General features: G+C 41.4%; 1 protein-coding gene across 6 annotated transcripts in view; it reads left to right on the top strand.

Moving 5' to 3' along the window:
- TGFB2 (transforming growth factor beta 2) overlaps positions 1 to 21261 on the top strand; it is a 95030-nt gene that overhangs the window by 70980 nt on the left and 2789 nt on the right. For 2 of the 6 annotated variants that reach the window (XM_061382218.1, XM_061382219.1), the window contains 4 exons: positions 12839 to 12971; positions 13096 to 13206; positions 14951 to 15013; positions 16667 to 16820. In XM_061382218.1, coding sequence (XP_061238202.1) covers positions 12839 to 12971; positions 13096 to 13206; positions 14951 to 15013; positions 16667 to 16820 — 461 coding nt within the window. Of the gene's footprint in view, positions 1 to 12838; positions 12972 to 13095; positions 13207 to 14835; positions 15014 to 16666; positions 16821 to 19251; positions 21259 to 21261 lie in introns of those variants that run through there. The other 4 variants (XM_061382212.1, XM_061382214.1, XM_061382213.1 and 1 more) reach the window with 3 other exon arrangements.

Consider the following 21261-nt stretch of genomic DNA (forward strand, 5'->3'; position numbering starts at 1 on the left):
AGGGACCAAGTAGAACTATGGTCTTGACTTTGTTGCCCTTCAGATTCCATCACTGATGGGTGGAAGGCATGTGCCTCTTTCCTTGCCTGTGAGGACGTGACTTGTGACTGCTTGAATCGTTTTCTCTGTTGTGTGATTTACATCCAATGGTCTTGTGAATGCTGTTGAGCTGCAGAGCATCAGAGACTTTCCATTTCCGCAAAGGACTCCTTCATCCCCCAGACCTATAGAGATTCATTTGCTTGTTTATACAGATGTGCAGTCAGCACAAAGGCCTGTGTATGGAGACTGAAAAAAAGTGAAGGAAACAATAGGGAATTATGAGGTGTTCCCATCAGAAAGGAGAGGCTTCCCTCTGTGTGTGTGTGTGTGTGTGTGTGTATTTATATGTATGTGTGTGTATGGGCTTCCCTGGTAACTCAACTGGTAAAGAATCTGCCTGCAATGCAGGAGACCCTGGTTCGATTCCTGGGTCTGGAAGATTCCCTGGAAAAGGGATAGGCTACCCACTCTAGTATTTTTGGGCTTCCCTGGTGGCTCAGATGGTAAAGAATCGGCCTGCAATGCAGGAGACCTGAGTTCATTCCCTGGGTTGGGAAGATCCTCAGGAGAAAGAAATGGCAACTCACTCCAGTATTCTTGCTTGGAGACTCCCCATGGACAGAGGATTCTGGCGAGCTACAGTCCATGGGGTTGCAAAGAGTCGGACACAAATGAACAACTCAGCACGTATCTGTGTATATATTAATATATTGTGTACGTGTATGTATGTGTGTGTATATATGTGTGGATGTACATTTGTGTGGTGTGTGTGTATATGTGTAGCTTGCAAGTATCATTTCCATAAAGGTCACCGAAGCCCTCTGTATGCCATACGGTTATTACTTGCACTTGGATCTGTATAACATAGTAGCCTATCAATGTGCATTCAGTTCAGTTCAGTTCAGTCGCTCAGTCGTGTCCGACTCTTTGCGACCCCATGAATTGCAGCATGCCAGGCCTCCCTGTCCTTCACCAACTCCCAGAATTCACTCAGACTCACGTCCATCGAGTCAGTGATGCCATCCAGCCATCTCATCCTCTGTCGTCTCCTTCTCCTCTTGCCCCCAATCCCTCCCAGCATCAGAGTCTTTTCCAATGAGTCAGCTCTTCGCATGACGTGGCCAAAGTACTGGAGTTTCAGCTTTAACATCATTCCTTCCAAAGTAATCCCAGGGCTGAACTCCTTCAGAATGGACTGCTTGGATCTCCTTGCAGTCCAAGGGACTCTCAAGAGTCTTCTCCAACACCACACTTCCAAAGCATCAATTCTTTGGCGCTCAGCCTTCTTCACAGTCCAACTCTCACATCCATACATGACCACAGGAAAAAACATAGCCTTGACTAGACGGACCTTTGTTGGCAAAGTAATGTCTCTGCTTTTGAATGCTATCTAGGTTGGTCATAACTTTCCTTCCAAGGAGTAAGTGTCTTTTAATTTCATTACTTTGGTCAGTAAAGAGAAAGAGTTAATATTAGACATAATAATGTAGATTTCTCAGCTCCAAAGAGACTGTGTTGTCAGGTGAGTCTTCCTTTCAAAGTTGATGTGCATTCTGTAGGCTTCTACTATACAGGATCTCATGAAGCTCTTACGAAGAACAAATTCCTTTCAACCCCCTAGAGGGATACAGTCACTGGAGAGCCATGGCAATTACAGGATGTGGTGATGAGAGAAGGAGGCAAAGAACTGGGTCTGTTAGGCCACTTTTCAAAAGATTCATGCAGTATGTAAGCTTGTTAAATACCCACAAGGTGACCCAGTGTTGCTCAAGGAGGCTGCAGTTAAACGGGGCTGGGGGGTTATGTTTATGCCTCATGGAAGAGAAGTCTTTACCCAATTCTGCTCTAAGACTCCACTTTCTATTACATGGAAATTCAGCTCTCTTGCTTCTTGTCATCATTTTCATTCCTACAATGAAATATATTAAGTAAGGTAAAATGCAGTATAAAATCATTTACATTGTCTGGTGATTCTTTGTCATCATAGTTAGATAGAGATAAAGATATATAGATACAGATGTCTATCTATGAAGTCTCTGTGAAGTGTGTGTCATATGTATGTATGAAATTCTGAGAAGTAGTTTCTATCACTTCTAAAAGATTGATTGTTCAGGGGCTTATATGTCACTTGATCATATATGTCTTTCTAATGAAGTCTGTTAGTCAATAAGAATTTACTGAAGTTGGACCATGTAAACTGCAGTGGAAAATACTCTTTGGAAGAATAAGAAAGTGCTTTTTGCTTTGAAGAACTTCCTAATCAGACTGAGCACCCGAAAATAGCCAACCCTGTGTAATGTATGAGCATCTACTGTTATAAGTTGAATTATATCCCTTCAAAATAGATACGTAGGCATCCTGACCCTCAGCACTTCAGAACGTGACCTTATTTGGAAATAGGTGCATTGCAGATGTAATTAGTTAACATGAGGTTATACCGGAATAGGGTAGGCTTCTAATTTTATATGGGCAGTATCCTTCTAAGAGGACAGCCGTGTGCACGTGAAAAGATGTGCAACATCCCCAATTATTATTAATAGAGAAATGCAAGTCAGAACTACAGTGAGGCATCACCTAACACTGATGGCCATCAGAATGGCCATCATGAAAAAATTTACAAATAACAAATGCTAGACAGAGTGTGGAGAGAAAGGAATCCTCCTACACTGTTGGGAATGTAAATTGGCACAGCAGCTATAGAGAACAGTATGGAGGCTCCTTAAAAAACTAAAAATAGAGCTATCATATGATCCTACAATCCCACTCTTGGGTATGTATACAGAGAAAATTCTAATTGGAAAAGATACGTGCATCTCAGTGTTCATAGTGGCACTATTTACAGTAGCTAAGACATGGAAGAACCTAAGTTAACATTGAAACATGAATGGATAAAGAAGATGTGGTACAATGATATATACAATAATATACACAAGATATGTACAGTGGAATATTACTCAGCCAGAAAAGAGTGAAATAGTGCCATTTGCAGCAACATGGGCGGACCTAGAGTTCATCATACTCAGCAAGTGATGGTTTATGTTTGCCTGGCTTCAAAGCCTAGTGTATGAACCTTCTCCCTACACTAATGATTTCCAAAGGCACTTGGCAAACTCCATGGGTTTTTCAAAGAAACCTAAGGAACTACAGAGGGGATGGAATGTCTTCATCAACCCGATGAATATATTGGATGCATAGTGACTGGTACTATGGCAAGGATAGTTAAGATGTTGAATAGCAAAGTTAAGGTTCAGAAAAATTCTAAAGTGCTAAAAACCCAGGTCAAAAAAGAGCTTCAAAGTTACTGGAGACATATGTCTAATTTGCATTTAGATTCAAAAATGAACTGTGTCAGTATACTGGAGAAGGCAATGGCACCCCACTCTGGTACTTTTGCCTAGAAAATCCCATGGATGGAGGAGCCTGGTGGGCTGCAGTCCATGGGGTCGCTAGAGTCGGACACGACTGAGCGACTTCACTTTCACTTTTCACTTTCATGCATTGGAGAAGGAAATGGCAACCCACTCCAGTGTTCTTGCCTGGAGAATCCCAGGGACGGGGGAGCCTGGTGGGCTGCCGTCTATGGGGTCGCAAAGACTCGGACACGACTGAAGCGACTTAGCAGCAGCAGCAGCAGCAGTATATACTAAAACGGTAGTTTTCTGAGTAGTCCCGAGACCAGCAGCTGGTGCATCACCAAGGAAGATGTTAGAAATACAAGTTCTTGTGCCCCTCTTATCCCTATTAAATCAGAAGCTCTAGAGATGTTTTAATAAGCCCTCTAGTTGTGTCAATGCAGGCTGAAGTTGAAGAACCACTGGCTAGAAAAACCAACCTTCTTCTCTGCCTTCTTTCATTTCTTTGTCTTTATTCAATGTCATTCCAGAAAGGACTTGGGGTGGAAAATCTGACTTAATGGTTTGTGTAAGAACAAAGGTTTTATTTTACGAAAAGTTTAGATTCAGTGGTGTGATGTGGCTGCTGCCAAAAATAAAGAGTTGGCATTGGAAATAGTGACCAGAACAAGGGAAGCAAGAGGCAGCCCCCTCCCCATTTGGCATATTCTCTATATTTGCCATATTGCACTAGACTGTACCTGGAATTTGTTGAGGAACTGATTTTCAGAGGGATATTGAAAAGGGGTTTGACAAGGATGGCAGAGCTCCACAAACCTTGTCTTGAAGGAAGAAGTTGAGGAAAGCCCCCTCCTATGATGGGGGGCTGACAGAGAGAAGAAAGAGAACTTGACATCTTGTTTCAGAGGGCAGAAAACATACAGTGTTGGAAAGCCTCCTCCACTGGTATGAACAGGGCAAGATGTTTCCAGGCTTTTTCTGCAAGGTGTTGGCAATCCAGGTAAGTCCCTCAGGCTTTTTCTCCTCCAGCTGTAGTACTTAGATGATAAGGGCTAGAATGTCCACTTCACAGGTGTCTGTGAAGACTGAGAAATGTGACAATGTTTCAATATTTGAAAAACTAGCATAATTGTATGATGATGAACCAATGGTACTGTTATTAACTAAGACAAGTTGATGGAAATTTTAAGTTCAAGATGAAGAAAAATTTCATCCTACCAGTTGGCCAAAAGAGGGATGATCTTCCTCAACAAGTAGCAAGTTCACTGTCATGAGAGGTCTTCAGATCAAGACAGATGTTAGAGTATGAATTGTTTTGGTTTGGAGAGATGGCCTCTGAGTGCCTCTCTGACGCTTGTATTTCATGACACAGAGATTAGTGACTCAAGGTGAGGTAGATCTAAGAGATTGGTGCTTGGAGCCAGCAGAATGAAGGTTTAATTTGGCATTGCGTCGTCACTCTGTGCATGCCAATACGTGCCACAGCAAACGTTTTAAACACTGAAATGCATTTAAACCTTAAGTACATTTAAACCTTAAGTACATTAAATATCAGGCTTCCCAGGTGGCACTAGTGGTAAAGAACCTGCCTACCAATGCAGGAGACATGAGCTGCAGGTTTGATCCCTGAGTTGGGAAGATCCCTTGGAGGAGGGCATGGCAAGCCACTCCAGTATTCTTGCCTGGAGAATCCTGTGGACAGAGGAGGCTGTCCATTGGGTCGCACAGAGTCGGACGTGACTGAAGCAACTTAGCACGCATGCACATTAAAAACATTTAAAAAGTCCGTCCATGTCTCTACAAATGAACCAATTTTGTTCCTTTTTATGGCTGAGTAATATTTCTTTGTATGTATGTACCACATCTTCTTTATCCATTCCTCTGTCAATGGACATGTGGTGCATGTGTATTTTTAAATTATGTTTTTCTCTGCGTATATGCCCAGTAGTGGGATTGCTGGGTCATATGGTAGTTCGGTTTTTAAAGGAACCTTCATATTGTTCTTCATACTAAGGAGGGAAGGAGAGTGGAATGGATTGGGAAATTGGGATTGAAATATATACAATACTATGTTTAAAATAGATAAGTAATGAGAACCTACTGTATAGCTTATAGAAACCTACTCAGTGCTCTGTGGTGACCAAAATGGGAAGGCAATCCAAAAAATAACCACACACACATATAGCTGATTCATTTTATTATGTGGTAGAAACTAACACAACATTGAAAGCAATTATACTCCTATAAAAATTAATAAAAAAAAGAAAGAAACATAAAAAAAATTAAAAAGGAACAAGATGGGCCCACACTAGATAACCTCATTTTCGTTTTTCTCTCCTATGATTAAATCTCTCTTTCCATTAAAAGTCTGATTGAATGGGCCCCTAGGTTTTTCTATAGATCTATTGATGTCTGAATATGGAAAGTAAAGTAGAATTCCCAGTGCTTTCTTATAACTCTTTGCAATGTTTCATAGGAATGGAAGAGGTGTCTTCGGGTTCTAAGCCAAATCCTGAATTGATTTACATCATTTTTCCTTTAAGACTAAGATTTCCTCTGGCTATAATTCTGCATCTAGAGTTCTATTTCTTCTTTTTTTCCTTGCTCCTAAACTATTGGGTAACATTGGTGACTTTTGCCTCTCTCCACTCCCTGATTGGCTGGTTTCCAGTGTCAGAGGGATGAATGGATCCTTTTGTGCAAGGAGTTTTATAATTTAGGGAAGAACTGAGAGCTTTGCCAAAGATAGTACGTGGGCATTTTACACATATTACAGATAATGTGTATATATCAATAACATAATGAAGGTACCATTCAGGCATCGCTGTGGGTGGTAGCTAAGTAAGAGACAGCTATATCTCATTTTTAATATATTAGAGACTCTCTTCTAATTTAGTCAACAACAGTTGTTGGTCTGTTATTTAAAGAAAAAAGTCAGTTAAAGCAAAAACTTTAGAAAAAAAATTGTAAAAACAAAATTGGGAAGGCAGGAGGTAAACTTTTATTTTAACTTAAAATGTATATATGTGTGTGTATATATATGTTTCACACACACACACCCTAACACAATGTAAATGCTGAGTTTTCTGTAAAAGACCAACGCCTCTTCTTTGACTATGGCTCTGTCTGTTGCCAATCCAGGGCTTCCAGGTGGCTTAGTATTAAAGAATCTGCCTGCCAGTGCAGGAGACATGAGAGACATAAGATCCCTGGGTCAGGAATATCCTCTGGAGAAGGAAATGGCAACCCATTCCGATATTCCTCCCTGGAGAACCCCATGAACGAGGAGCCTGGAGGGCTACAGTCCATAGGGTCACAAAGAGTTGGACATGATTTAGCAACTGAACAATGACAACAAATTGCCAATCCATGTCTACTATTTTGCCTAAACCACATCCATAGCACATTGTCAATGATTTTTAGTTTTTAGTTTCTTTGAGGGAGAGACTCATTTCAGGACATCTGCTAAGTGAACAGAGTGCAAGATCCTTCTAAATTTTTAACACATTGTTTTTTTTTTTTTAATTTGATAGCTGTCGCTCCCACATCTAAAATTGGAAAAAAATTATCACAGTAAAATACACCTAACATAGAATTTAACTTTTAATCATTTTTTAGAGTATACAATTCAGTGGCATCAAATAAATTCACAGTGTTGTCCAACCATCACCGCTATCCATTTATAGAAAAAATTTTATCATCCTAAATGGAAACTGTGCCCATAAAAAATAACTTCCCATTCCTGCTACCCCCAGCCCCTGGTCACCTCTGTCCTACTTTATATCTTCATAAATTTGCCTATTCTAGGTATCTTGTGTAAGTGAAATTGTATAATATTTGTCCTTTTGTGTCTGGCTTATTTGACTTAGCATAATTTTCAAGATTCATCCATGTTTTAATATGTCATCATTTCATTACTTTTCACGGCTGAGTAGTATTCTATTGTATGTGTAGACTGCATTTTCTTTATCTGTGTATCTGTTGATAGACACTTGGGTTGTTTTTATCATTTTGCTATTGTGAATAATGCTGCTATGAACATTGGTATACAAGTATTTATTTGAGTCCCTATTTTGAATTCTTTTGGGTATGGATCTAGGAGTAGTAGAATTGCTAGATCATATGGTAATTGCATGTTTACCTTTTTGAGGACTCACCAAACTATTTTTCAAAAAAAATTTTTTTAAAAGAAACTTGTTTTGGGAAGACTTTCTAAGGCATTCAGGTCTGTTCTCACAGAAGCATAGCTTTCTTTACATTTGGTCCTGTATTTCATCAGTTTCTAGAACATCTAAAGAACTTGGATAATTACAATATCATGTTCAACTTGATATTGAACAGGCTTAGAAAGATATACGATTGATACTCTCTAAGCACTCAACTGGTAAGACCAGAAGTCCTTGGAACATACTAGAGAGTATCTTTCCAGTAATGAATCCCACTGTGCTGTGGGCATCAGCCAATACCTATTACAGAAAAAATGGAGAACACTGGTTAATCTGGACAGTAAAACAGCAGCCAGTTAAGAGAGTTTTTACCATTCAACTAAATTATCTTTGTTATGATAAAATGTATAAAGGAATTTAGAAACGATTGTGATTCTAGGAAAAAAAAGCCATCCAGGACTGTTAATATCAATACACTTGTTGGGACACTAGCAGAAGAAAGGCTGGCAGAAAAGGCTAAATAGAATGGGAAGTTGACCGAGGTGCTCATTTTTGTATCAACTCTTGAATTTAAGAAAATTCTACTCTATAAAAGCAGTGGGTTGATTTTCTTTCCTTACAGCTTAATTTAGCGTGGGTGATAAATGGAGGATAAACAGGGAACAGGGAGAGTGTGCCTATTCTTAGAAAATACCTTTCAAGTTAAGATTCGAGACTTTGGGATGTGATTAGAAGGTTTTCTAGCCAGTTCTGAAATTAAACCCCCAAGCTGTAGGAGGAGTACTTTTATACAGCATCATCCATCCTTATTGGTGACCCAAGTGATTAAAGGTTTGGGAAACTGGCCCTCAAAATATGGTCTAAAGGAATTGGGTTTATTTAGCTTAGAGAGGGAGACTGAGCATGCTGAGGGGGACTTAATAATAGTCTCCAAGAATATGAGGGATATTCTATGAGTGATGGAAAGCAGCTGTTTCCTGTTTCCACTAAGGACTGGATAAGAAAGAATGGAGTTAAATTGCAACAAGTGGGTTTAAGAACTCCTTGGCCATAAAGTTCAAGACAACAAACCCACAAGACTGAAGTCACTTTTCTGTTTCAGAATTTGGTAGCTCAATAGCTGTCTTTCTTGGTGGTTTGAATTGGCCTGTTCTTGAACTAGTAAAAAGATATGGAGGACCTTTCACCCGTGTGAGAGTATGAGGTTGTCTGATGTCAGAACGTACCAGTGTTCTGTGGCTGAGGAAGCACTTATCTTCTAATGAGATTTAAAAAGAAAAAAAATTCAGAATCTCTTTGCTCCTCCTTGATTTGATTTTAAAGCCAGATAATCTAGATTTACCTTCTCTATAAGATAAGTTTAATTAGATTTGCTAGTGTGCATTTTTTCTGCCCATGTTGTCAATGTGGTCATGATTTTTTTTAATATTCTGTATTTTTAGTGAGATTGTGTGTATTTGTATATATACACATATGTGAAAAGTGAAAGTGTTAGTTGCTCAGTCCTGTCCAACTGTTTGTGGCCAATGGACTGTAGCCTGCAAGGCTCCTCTGTCCATGGAATTCTCCAGGCAAGAATACTGCAGTGGATGGCCATTCCCTTCTCTGTGGGATCTTCCCAACCCAGGGATCCAACCTGGGTCTTTTGCATTGCAGGTAGATTCTTTACCGTCTGAGCTACCAGGGTAGGCCCACATACACATACACACACACATATATGTATACAGACATATATGATATCTTAAGTTATGAGATATATACATATATCTCACAGATACATATTGAAGATATTTGATATATGATAGATATATCTTTATCAGATGTAATTAATTCAACAATGAAAGCAATGTGTTTTGTTCTAGACAGTGCATCTAAGTGTTAGGGATATGAAGATGAATAAGATATACACTATGCTAATTAGAGCTTCCCAGGTGGCACTGGGAAAAAGCTGGCTTAACACTCAACCTTCAAAAAACTAAGATCATGGCATCTGGTCCCATCACTTCATGGCAAATAGATGGGGAAACAATGGAAACAGTGACAGACTTTATTTTCTTGGGCTCCAAAATTACCACAGATGGTAACTGCAGCCATGAAATTAAAAGACGCTTGCTCCTTGGAAGAAAAGCTGTGACAAACCTAGACAGTGTATCAAAAAGCAGAGACATTACTTAGCTGACAAAGGTCCATCTAGTCAAAGCTATGGTTTTTCCAGTAGTCATGTATGGATGTGAGAGTTGGACAATAAAGAAGGCTGAGAGTCAAAGAACTGATGCTTTTGAGCTGTGGTGTTTGAGAAGACTCTTGAGAATCCTTTGGTCTGCAAGGAAATCAAACCAGTCAATCCTGAAGGAAATCAGTCCTGAATATTCATTAGAAGGACCGATGCTGAAGCTGAAGCTGAAGCTCTAGTACTTTGGCCACTGGATGCAAAGAGCCGACTCATTAGAAAAGACCCTGATGCTGGGGAAGATTGAAGAGAGGAGGAGACAGGGAAAACAGAGGATGGGATGGTTGGATGGCATAACTGACTCAATAGACATGAGTTTGAGCAAGCTCCAGGAGATGGTGAAGGACAGGGAAGCCTGGAGTGCTGCAGTCCGTGGGGTTGCAAAGAGTCAGACACGACTGAGTGACTGAATAAGAACAGCAAGGAAGGTAACAGTAGTGGTAAGGAATCTGCGTGCAGTGCAGGAGACATAAGAGACACGGGTTCAGTCCCTGGGTCAGAAAGACCCCCTGCAGGAGGGCATGACAACCCACTGCAGTATTCTTGCCTGGAAAATGCCATGGACAGAGGAGCCTGGTGGGCTACAACCCATAGGGTCACAAAGAGTCAGACATGATTGAACTGACTTAGCATGCACATGTTAATTAGGAACAAAGCAAGTACACAAAGCATTATGAAATAACACATCATGATAGAAAGTCAGCTAGAGGAAGAAATTTAAAGTTGGAAAGGTGAGCTTTGGGAATGTTACCGTTTTTAGTCAGAGACGGATGGAAATGCCTGAAAACGTCTTCTCAACTATTAGGTGAATTGTACTGATTTTCCTGAATTGGATAGATAGTGTCTTATTTCCCCAACTGGGAGTATTTCCAAGGCAGGAAATCAAATCAAGGTTTGATTTCCAGAGGATATAACTGTTAAGTTGCATCTTGAAAGTTATAGATAAGTCAGCATTAACTAACTACATATATGTCCCATGTGGTATATTTTCATCTTCTACCAGCATTTACTATAATCTTATTAGAAATATTTGCCTCTGTCATTGACTATTTTCTGTCATCTGGAAAGGGGTAAGGGTGAGTCATGATCCAAGAGGGCTCTCACAACTCTTTTGGCCTTCAAGAATCCAGCATCAGAGTTGGAAAAATAACTTGGAATTGCTTTGAATCATTTGTTCACTGTGAGGCTTTGGGCAACTTATTCAACCTCTCTGAGTTTTGGTTTCCTTCATCTACCTGACAGGAATGTTTTCAGAATTAAATTAAATGAAATAATGTGTGCCAAACTCAGGGCCCATGTACTCAGCCCTGAAATCATGTTTCTTTTCTTCCTTTGGTTCACAAAGGGCATCTCTTGTGTATGGTAGGATCACGATTACCTCTAGATTCTCTGCGCATAGTGGGGTTTGTTGCACTTGAGAGGCAGGCTTGTATAGTAAGGTTAGTCTAAAGATTCATGAGGACATCCAAAGTCCAATTATATGATTTTCTCCCTATTTTGTACTTCCTTAATCCAGAAGAAGCTCTAATACTTTGCCACCTGATGTGAAGAGCCAACTCATTAGAAAAGACCCTGATGCTGGGAAAGGTTAAAGGCAAAAGGAGAAGGGGGCAACAGAAGATGAGATAGTTAGATAGCATCACTGACTCAATGTACATGAACTTGAGCACATGCTGGGACATAGTGAAGGACAGGGAAGCCTGACATGGTGCAGTCCTAAGCGCTGCAGGGAGTTGGACACAACTTAGTGACTGAACAACAATCCAGAAAAAAAAAAGTCTACTATAATGCCAAATTTCCTAGGAAGTGTCTGTTGTTGGACTGCTTGAAACCAATGATGTGCACACATGGAAGGAAAATGCATTGTAAAATCTGCAGGAACACTATGTGTTTTTGTTTTACAAGGTTTAAAGGAGGATAAATCAATCTTCTAGATATGCAGGCAGTCCTATTAATAGACATTGATTAAGTCAAGTGCTGTTCTTTGAAATGATATCAAATTGATGACCTGATCCCAGCCCTGGCAAGGTTTATGAACTTGTTGCAGAGACCAAACATGTATACATGAAGTAACCACATCACGGTTAGACTCAGTCTCAGGAAATAAATATAAAGAACAGGGCTTGAGCCTGTAAGTACTGAGGAAAGGCAGGATATGGGTTTGGGTAGGGATTTAATATAGTTCTTGGAGACTTAGAGTCGTGGTTTGACTGGTTCATAAAACACTATCATTTAAAGACAGACAGAAAGTTTTTTAAAAAAGCAACCTAAAATGCTCACTTCCTATAGAAACCCAAGAACAGACTGCAGTTGCTCTTAACTTATTTGAAATAAATGCATCTTTCTAAATTGTTAGTGTTCAGGCTGATTTCCTTTCAGACTCTCCCTCCACACCGTGCCAGACTGCTCCTGCCCAAATTCGTTCTTTGTCTGCGGGATGTGGAATATCCTTATAAATCATAACAAGTCACAGGGAGAGTAAAAATCCCAGCTAGAGACTTACCTCCAAAGTTGAGGCATGTCCCATATTTTATTAAAATGGTGGTGGATTTAGGAGCCAAGATTAGGGCCTTTGTCTCTTTATTTGAAGAAGATTTATATTCAGAGCCTTCCAAGGGTGAGCCCAGATCCTCTGACCTGGACCAGTCCTCTGGTCCCTCCCCACATCCCAGCTCCCCATACGAAATATAGTCGGGAAGCAGAACAACAAAACCATTAACTTAATAGCATAGAATTTATGGCCGAAATCTTGCAAAGCTTGTGTCAGCAGAGGAAAATAATTACTGTCACTTTCTTTGAGACACTTGGCTTTATGGTTTCTGTCACCTTTATCAAAACACATGGCTGATTTAGTAGCTCTATTTTTCATGGCATATGGCCTGGTGTTACTTTTTTATGCATGTGGCCATGCCCATGAGATGACAGTACTTGGGTAGACTGGAGCAGGACTCACCTCAGACAGTGAATTGGGATACTGTTAATAGTTTGGGTTTAGTCCTGCTGTCAGTATGCCAGCTGAGCTTTTCTCTTGCCCTTTCCTCCTTTAGATTCTCAAATCCAAAGATTTAACATCTCCAACCCAGCGCTACATTGACAGCAAAGTCGTGAAAACCAGAGCAGAGGGCGAATGGCTCTCCTTCGACGTCACTGATGCTGTTCACGAATGGCTCCACCATAAAGGTGACCACTGCTTTCTGTTTTCCTCCTTCGATGTTCACTGATCCTAAATTATTTGCAAAGCACTGGCAGATGGAGGGGTATTAGATGCACAGAAAAATAACCTCCTTGACTTCATGTTTTCCAGACAGGAACCTGGGATTTAAAATAAGTTTACACTGTCCCTGCTGCACCTTTGTACCATCGAATAATTACATCATCCCCAATAAAAGTGAAGAACTAGAAGCACGCTTTGCAGGTAAATGAAACTTGGGCAAAGGAGGTGGGGGAGGGAAGGCCTCTGTCGATAATCTGGGGGAATGAGGTCAGTTTGTGTGTGAAAATGAGATTTGTTTGGTCAAAGCTATGGCTGGGGTAAGATACGTGAAGGCAGAAAGGGATTGGTTTCCAGTTTACATTGCTCGAAGCTGGGTGATGACTTGGCAATACTAACTGACAGACTTACCAGCCTTCCAGACTCTTAAAGAACCTGTTAAGCTCTTCATTCTTCATTTAAGCAGATCAGCATTCCCTCAATGCTGCTGCTGCTGCTGCTGCTAAGTCGCTTCAGTCGTGTCCAACTCTGTGCGACCCCATAGACGGCAGCCTACCAGGCCCCGCCGTCTCTGGGACTCTCCAGGCAAGAACACTGGAGTGGGTTGCCATTTCCTCCTCCAATGCTAATGTTATAGAAGAAAAAGATAACATGCATTCAAGGACATCCATTGATAATGCTCCCAAACCCAACATCAGGAATCCACCACTGGATTTCACAGAAGGATGTCCCCTCCTGCCATAGCCTCTGTAACTAACCTGATCTGTGTCAGAACACACCCCCTTTTCTGGCTGATGTCCAATATTCCAAGTGGCTTCCTTATCACACTTTCATAATTAGTTTGTAAACACGAAACAGAGTGTTAGTTGTTCCCCCAGTCTTGCTCACCTTTTAGTGAATTAGCCAAAAGTCGAAGGGGATGAGGTGATGCTAAGGGTTCAAGTCATGTCTTCCACTAGACAACAAGTCATTGGATGATGAGAGATGAGCAGAGAGTCTGGACCAACTGCGGGTGTAGCACTTACTCCATACCACCAGGTTAGGGAACTGATCGCCCTTCCCTAACTAACCCCACCGGGGACCTCCATCCCTTGGCCAAAGCCTCCAGTGGCCCTTGCTCATGGAAAAATCCTCCCAGAAGTCTAGAGATTTATTTCAGTCTCTAACCTAGTCATGATTCTTGAGAAGTACAGAGATTAAATGCTTAAGCTGGCAGTCTCTTGAGCATGCTCTGGGAAGCTCAGGTTTCTCCATCTCAGATGGAATCAGGAAAGTGTTGAGGATGCCATAAAAATCAATGAAAAAGCCCTTTCTTCACAGCTTCCCCAAACAGCATTAGGTAAGGGTGACTTCTGTTTCACTTGAACCTCATTCACTGCAGTTTAGTGTAAGGCTCAGTTTAGGTTCATGAGGAAAGTCTTTGAGTTGACCAGTCCTAGGAAGAGAGGAACCCAGCGGGTGACAAGGCATGTTCTATAGCCGTGTCATCAGTTGTTGAAGGCTTGAGCACAGCCTACGCTGAGGACTGACTGAACTACTGAGAAAGAGTGCCCTTGGACTAGAGGTCAAAGACTCCTTCTGTAGTGACTTTCATAAGCAACTCACCCTGCCTTGGACACTGAACTGCCTTCTGACAAGAGCCCTATTTAGCCGTGTTCCTTGTCACCGGTACTCGTCCTGTCCGTTGCTGTGGGGAGTGAGCCAACTGCTGCTGCTGCTGTGTGGTCATCACTGCTGTTTGTGACAATAGACAAAGGGGGGAAAAAAGGTATGGCTGATTCTACTTGATGAAGGTAAAGCTAAATGTTTATTACCCGAATGCATTTTTTCAAGGTATTGATGGCACCTCTACCTATACCAGTGGTGATCAGAAAACAATAAAGTCCACTAGGAAAAAAAACAGTGGGAAGAGCCCACATCTCCTGCTAATGTTGTTGCCCTCCTACAGACTTGAGTCCCAACAGTCCAACCGGCGGAAGAAGCGCGCTCTGGATGCAGCCTATTGCTTTAGGTAAAGGAAATAAAAAGAAAACAAAAAAGGAATTGTGTTTCTGTTTAACTCCTGTACTGCCTTTGCCTTTGTTTTACTGAAAATGGACTTGAACTGTAACTCGTTGCTTAAAGCCGGGGATAGAAAAATAGAGCCATCGTATTTTGTAACACCAGAGGTTTAAAGTTATTTCTATGCTGTCTTCATCAGTTCTTTAGCAACGAACCCACTATGAAGGGAGAAAACTAGCCCCTTGAGTTCCACCCCTCGCCCCAAGTCTCTCTGAAGCACTTTGAGGCTGAAGGAGAAAAGGAACTCTCGACTCCCCAGAGCAAAGATAGGTTTATTTGAGGAGCATGATGGCGGCTCCCTAACTGGGAGACTCGCCATCTGTAGGAGCCTTTCCTCTCCCTGAAGGGTGTGCGTGCATGCGTGTATGCTAAATTGCCTCAGTCGTGTCCGATTCTGTGCGATCTTATGGACTGTAGCCCACCAGGCTCCTCTGTCCATGGGATTCTCCAGGCAAGGATACTGCAGTGGGTTGCCGTGCCCTCCTCCAGGGGATCTTCCCGACTAGGGACTGAACCTTCATCTCTTACATCTTCTGCATTGGCAGGCGGGTTCTTTATCATCCACTCCCCCTGGCAGGGTACCCATGGTCAGATCTCCTTCACAGACAGTAACAGTGGTGAGAGAGATAGAAGAAAAGTACTATTTGTTGTGTCTTTTGCTACAGAATACGGGAGAAGGGGGAGTAGCATAAATTTATCTCCTATTCCTACATGAGTTCATGGAGGGAAAGTGTGAATGTCCTTCTGTGGTTTCTTAGTGAGCCTGGTAGGAGAAAGGCTCTTTCTTTATGTTGTGAGCTATGGGGTGGTGAGAGGTTGTCACTGATAAAGTGTAAGGAAAAGGGTGTTTTTTGTTTGCGAGAGCCAGTGGTTGCACTAATAAGCAAGACTCCGTGTTTCTTGATCTCTGGTTTATCCCTAGATCCAGGGCCAGGAAATGAAATAAAGGATTTTTTTCTCAAAGGAAAATGCCTGAGATGGTTCTCTGTAAATAGCTGTTGTACTTCATCCATTTGCATTTGAAAAGGCAATAGAGGCTGGATGGCAAAACTGTGCTTTGTAGGTTGGAAGGGGCTTGGTCTCAGTCTGCCACCTTTCTGCAATGTCTCATCTTTCAAGGGAAGGGTTTGGTTTTTGAGGACACAGATAAGAGGGTCAGAGTATAGAACTCACAAGGGAAAGCAGTCCGGCAAATCACCATCACACCCCATTTTGAAAGTCTGTCGAGATTGCTGTACAACCATTAAAACCTTGTCTGGGATATATGCTCATATACGTATGTATGAAAATCACTCAGTTGTGTCTGACTGTTTGTGACTCCATGGACTGTAGCCTGCCAGGCTCTTCTGTTCATGGAATTCTCCAGGCTAGAATACTAGAGTGGTAGCTGTTCCCTTCTCCAGGGGATCTTCTCAAACCAGGAATCAAACCCAGGTCTCTCCCATTGCCTGGGGATTCTTTACCAACTGAGCCACCAGGGAACCCCAATGCTCATATTTATTTGTTGAATATACAAATGAGTCATTTTTCTGGTTTGGAATAAGGGACCTGGAGTGGGACAGAAATCAGCTTTTAAAATCTCCATTGCTCTTTCTTTTATCAGAAATGTGCAGGATAATTGTTGCCTACGCCCACTTTACATTGATTTCAAGAGGGATCTTGGGTGGAAATGGATTCATGAGCCTAAAGGGTACAATGCCAACTTCTGTGCTGGAGCATGCCCATATCTGTGGAGCTCAGACACTCAGCACAGTAGGGTAAGTACAGGCTTCACTTGTCTCTTCGTTCTTGGGCTGCTAATTGTAACTGCTGATAGTTTTACTGCATGGATTCTCAATAGCCTCGTGCCCTTTTGTCACCACACATAAATGGATGCTGGAGAAACCCTTTTGAATGATGAGAAAAAATTCGGGCTGTAGGTGAACTCAGAAAGCAATACTGATGAGTTTGGACAAGTAGGTCTGGCCTTTCCAATTAGCCTGTAAGCAACTTGAGGACAATTTTGTTTAATTTTCTCTTTGTTTTATGTTCTTAACATCTTTAAGCATAAATAGGTGGAATCAAAATCTTACTAAGTGTCGGATATTGTTAAAATGTGCAGGGACCCAGTTCTCCAGCTGATAAAAGGATGTGTTATCACCCCTATCAGGGTCTATCATACTAGAAAGAACACTGAGGACTTGTGTAGATGCTTTGGTGGAGTGATTCAGTGTTGTCGTTGTTGAGTCACTAAGTCATGTCTGACTCTTTGAGACCCCATGGACTGTAGCCGGTCAGGCTGTCTGTCCATGGGATTTCCCAGGCAAGAATACTGGAGTGGGGCGCCATTCCCTTCTCCAAGGGATTTTCCTGGATCAGAGATCCAACCCACATCTCCTGCATTGGCAGGCAGGTTCTTTGTCACTGAGCCACCAGGGAAGCCTGAGTGATTCACTTGCTTGCTTGCTAAGTCGCTTCAGTCATGTCTGACTCTGTGCGACCCTATGGACTGTAGCCCTCCAGACTCCTCTGTCCATAGAATTCTCCAGGCAAGAATACTGGAGTGGGTTGCCATGCTCTCCTCCAGGGGATCTTCCTGACCCAGGGATCAAACCCATGGTTCTTAAGTCTCATCTCCTGCATTGGCAGGTGGGTTTTTTTTACCACTAGTGCCACCTGATTCACTACTGTATGACAATTATAAAATCATTTAATTTCTCTGAACCTCAGTTTCTTATCAGTAAAAAGAATAAAGATTATTTTTTGAAATAATAATGTCCAACTCAAGAGTAGATGTGAAGAACATAAGAGGATATATGTGACAGTGATTTGAAAATCAGTATCTCTAAGTCTTTTTGAATATCACCTAGAGTAAATGAGAATCTCAACATTTTATTAAGTTACTTTGATGAGGAATGAAGTCTCATTCAGAAGTCAGGTCCCAGAGTAGATGCCATGAGTTCCCAGCCCAGATTAGCCAAGACTTTTTCTATGTAATAATGATATTTTTCCAAATGCTTCTTTTCTGGTGCCTTGTCATGTAGAATTTTAGAGATGGAAAGGACTTGATAAATTATCTTGTCCACCCTGTAGTACTATCCATAAAATAGATAAATAACAAAGACCTACCGTACAGCACAGAGAACTGTGCTCAGTATTTTGTAATGGCATATAAGGGAAAAGAATCGGAAAAAGAATGTCTATCTATCTATATATATATAGGGTTGAGCAAAAAGTTCGTTCAGATTTTTCCATAACATCTTAACCCCAGTGATTTTTTTGGCCAGCTCAATACATATATATGTATAACTGAATCACTTTTATGTATACCTGAAACTAACACAGCATTTTAAATCAACTATATTCAATAAAAAACAAAATAATCATAATATAAAATACAAAAAATGGGTTATATTGTCCAAATCCTTCATTTTTCTAGAAAAATTAGAGTCCATATCGTGTAGATGACTTATCCAGGATCAAACAGTTGGTGACAAACCAAAGCTTAGGACTCAAGACTCCCGGTTTTATAACCAGGCCTTCATTTGCTCTGTCTTGGCTACACATTGGGGTTATGCCTCTGTAAATCTTCTTATTAAAGGAGCATTAGAAAAATTGCCTTTCACTGCAGGGTAGGAAAATGAATGCGCTGCCAAAAAAAGATCGCATAATGTGTTCAGCTGAATTCGAGAGTTTGGGGGATATCCATTATTTTGGACAATCTGTCTTAGAAAATGCCTCTTGTGTTCAGTGGAAGAATCACGTGTTGGTGGAGGATAAAGTCTATTTATTGATAAATGCTTACATCCACAAAACTTTCAGTTGACAAACATGGCCCCCCTTCCTTCAGCTGTTTTGCTGACTCCCTTGGAGATTTTTGGCTCTCAGGACTGACCACGTGCTTGGCCATGTGAGGGAAGCTTGCTCCTGCCTGTCCCTTTGTCTGAGCTCTCAGGCCAGGCTGCTTCAGCAGGGCTGTGGCAACAGTAGCCGTAATGTGGGAAGGCCCAGTTGCCAAATAGAAACATAATTCTCCTTCTTGATACACAGAGGGAGTGTGTGAAGGCTGAGACCATGCTTGTTTTTCAAGGAGAGAGGAAGAATCACTGTCATGATCACAAATATGTGGTTTGGACAGTTACCCAAAAAGCCAGAGGTAGCTTAATAAAGTAGTCAGTGTTGGTGTGCTGAACAGATTTTCTGTCTTAGGCTGAAAATGTTGCTGTGGATCTCGAGGAAAAGGTCACTTGCTGTTTGACTAACACATTAATGGCATCCTTGGAAAGGTCTCTTTATCATCACTGGGGATGTGCCACACTTCTGCTGGTAGAAGTCACGTGCTCCTTTGATAGAGGACAGGGTTAAAGGTATAGCGCAAACTGTAGAACTTCCTTTTCATTCTGTACTTGCTGCTGCTGCTGCTAAGTTGCTTCAGTCGTGTCCGACTCTGTGCGACCCCATAGACGGCAGCCCACCAGGCTCCCCCGTCCCTGGGATTCTCCAGGCAAGAATACTGGAGTGGGTTGCCATTTCCTTCTCCAATGCATGAAAGTGAAAAGTGAATGTGAAGTTGCTCAGTTGTGTCCAACTCCTAGCGATCCCATGGCCTGCAGCCTACCAGGCTCCTCCATCCATGGGATTTTCCAGGCAAGAGTACTGGAGTGGGGTGCCATACTTAGCCACTACTATTTACCACATGAAAAGTTAAATGGAGGGTTGATTATTATTATTATATTTTTATTATTATCATCATTGTTATAAGCAAAATGTGACCAACTGGATAATTAAGAACATAGGTTGCTTATTTTTTCACATGATTATATTTATGAAGCAATGACAAGTGAAAAGAATTTGAACTTTTTTTCTTTTAAATGAAAATTTTAGATGACATTAAATTGGCCTGAGAAGACGCTTAGCATAGAAATATTTCACACTGCAGACAGGTGTCTTTTGCTCTACCTAAGGATAGATTAACATTCTGCTAAGAATTTTAATAAAGAAAAAGTTATTCTCTTACTTATTTGTGTATTCGTTTCTTCACCTAGCACATGAGTCTCATCTTGTCCAGAGAAGTCTTACTAGGGCTATAAGGTTTAAAAAAAAAGAAAAATGAAGAGTGTAGAGTCCCCGACCTCAAGGGAACTCTTCATCTGGGTGGGAATTGAAAATATCTATTCATGAAACAACTTCGGTTATGAAGAAGTCTAGTGCTGTGCTTGTGTAGTCACTCAGTTGTGTCCGTCTCTTTGTGACCCCATGGACTGTAGCATGCTAGGCTCCTTTGTCCATGGGGATTCTTCAGGCAAGAATACTGGAGTGGGTTGCCATTCTCTCCTCCATGGGATCTTCCCAATCCAGGGATTGAAGCCAAGTCTCCCAGCATTGCAGATGGATTCATAGCTCAATTGGTAAAGAATCCACCTGCAGTGCAGGAGACCCCAGTTTGATTACTGGGTTGGGAAGATCCACTGGAGAAAGGAAAGGCTACCCACTCAGATTCTGGCCTGGAGAATTCCATGAACTGTATAGAGTTGCAAAGAGTCAGACATGACTGAGCCACTTTCACTTCACTTCACTTTTTACCATCTGGGCCCCCAGGGAAGCCCGAGAATACTGGAGTGGGTAGCCTGTCCCTTCTTCAGGGGATCTTCCCAATCCAGAAATCGAACTGCATTGCAGGCAGATTTACAAGACCAAATGCCAAGTTTGGACCTAGTTTTCTGAGGGCCTGTGAAGTGCAGACAGCAAAGCTATGATCAAAGTTAAGACTCATTGGAAAAACTGGAAAATCTGTTGAATGAGCAATTTTGTCCAATGTGTGAGAAAAGGATTCTGTAGGAAAATGATAAACTCAGGGATTCTTGGGGACGCCTCCCCATTTGACTATAATTGGAGGATAAGTAAAGTGTAAGCCCCAAATCATTTAAACTGCCTACTCAGTACTGGAACTGATAACATTGTGGGATGGTTCTATTTAAAAATAACTGCCCTAGTTTTTTAAGGAATCTCCACACTGTTCTCCATAGTGGTCAGGATGTAGGGGACACATGTTTACCTGTGGCCAATGCATATTGATAATTCATATTCATATCGTATGGCAAAAACCATCACAATAATGTAAAGTAATTATCCTCCAATTAAATAAATAAATTAAAAAAATAATTGCCCTTAATTTTGTTTGGGCTTTTCCTATGTTTTCTTTCTTCTCCTGCATTCTTT

Source organism: Bos javanicus, chromosome 16 (assembly GCF_032452875.1).
Source record: "Bos javanicus breed banteng chromosome 16, ARS-OSU_banteng_1.0, whole genome shotgun sequence".
NCBI classification, from domain to species: Eukaryota; Metazoa; Chordata; class Mammalia; order Artiodactyla; family Bovidae; genus Bos; species Bos javanicus.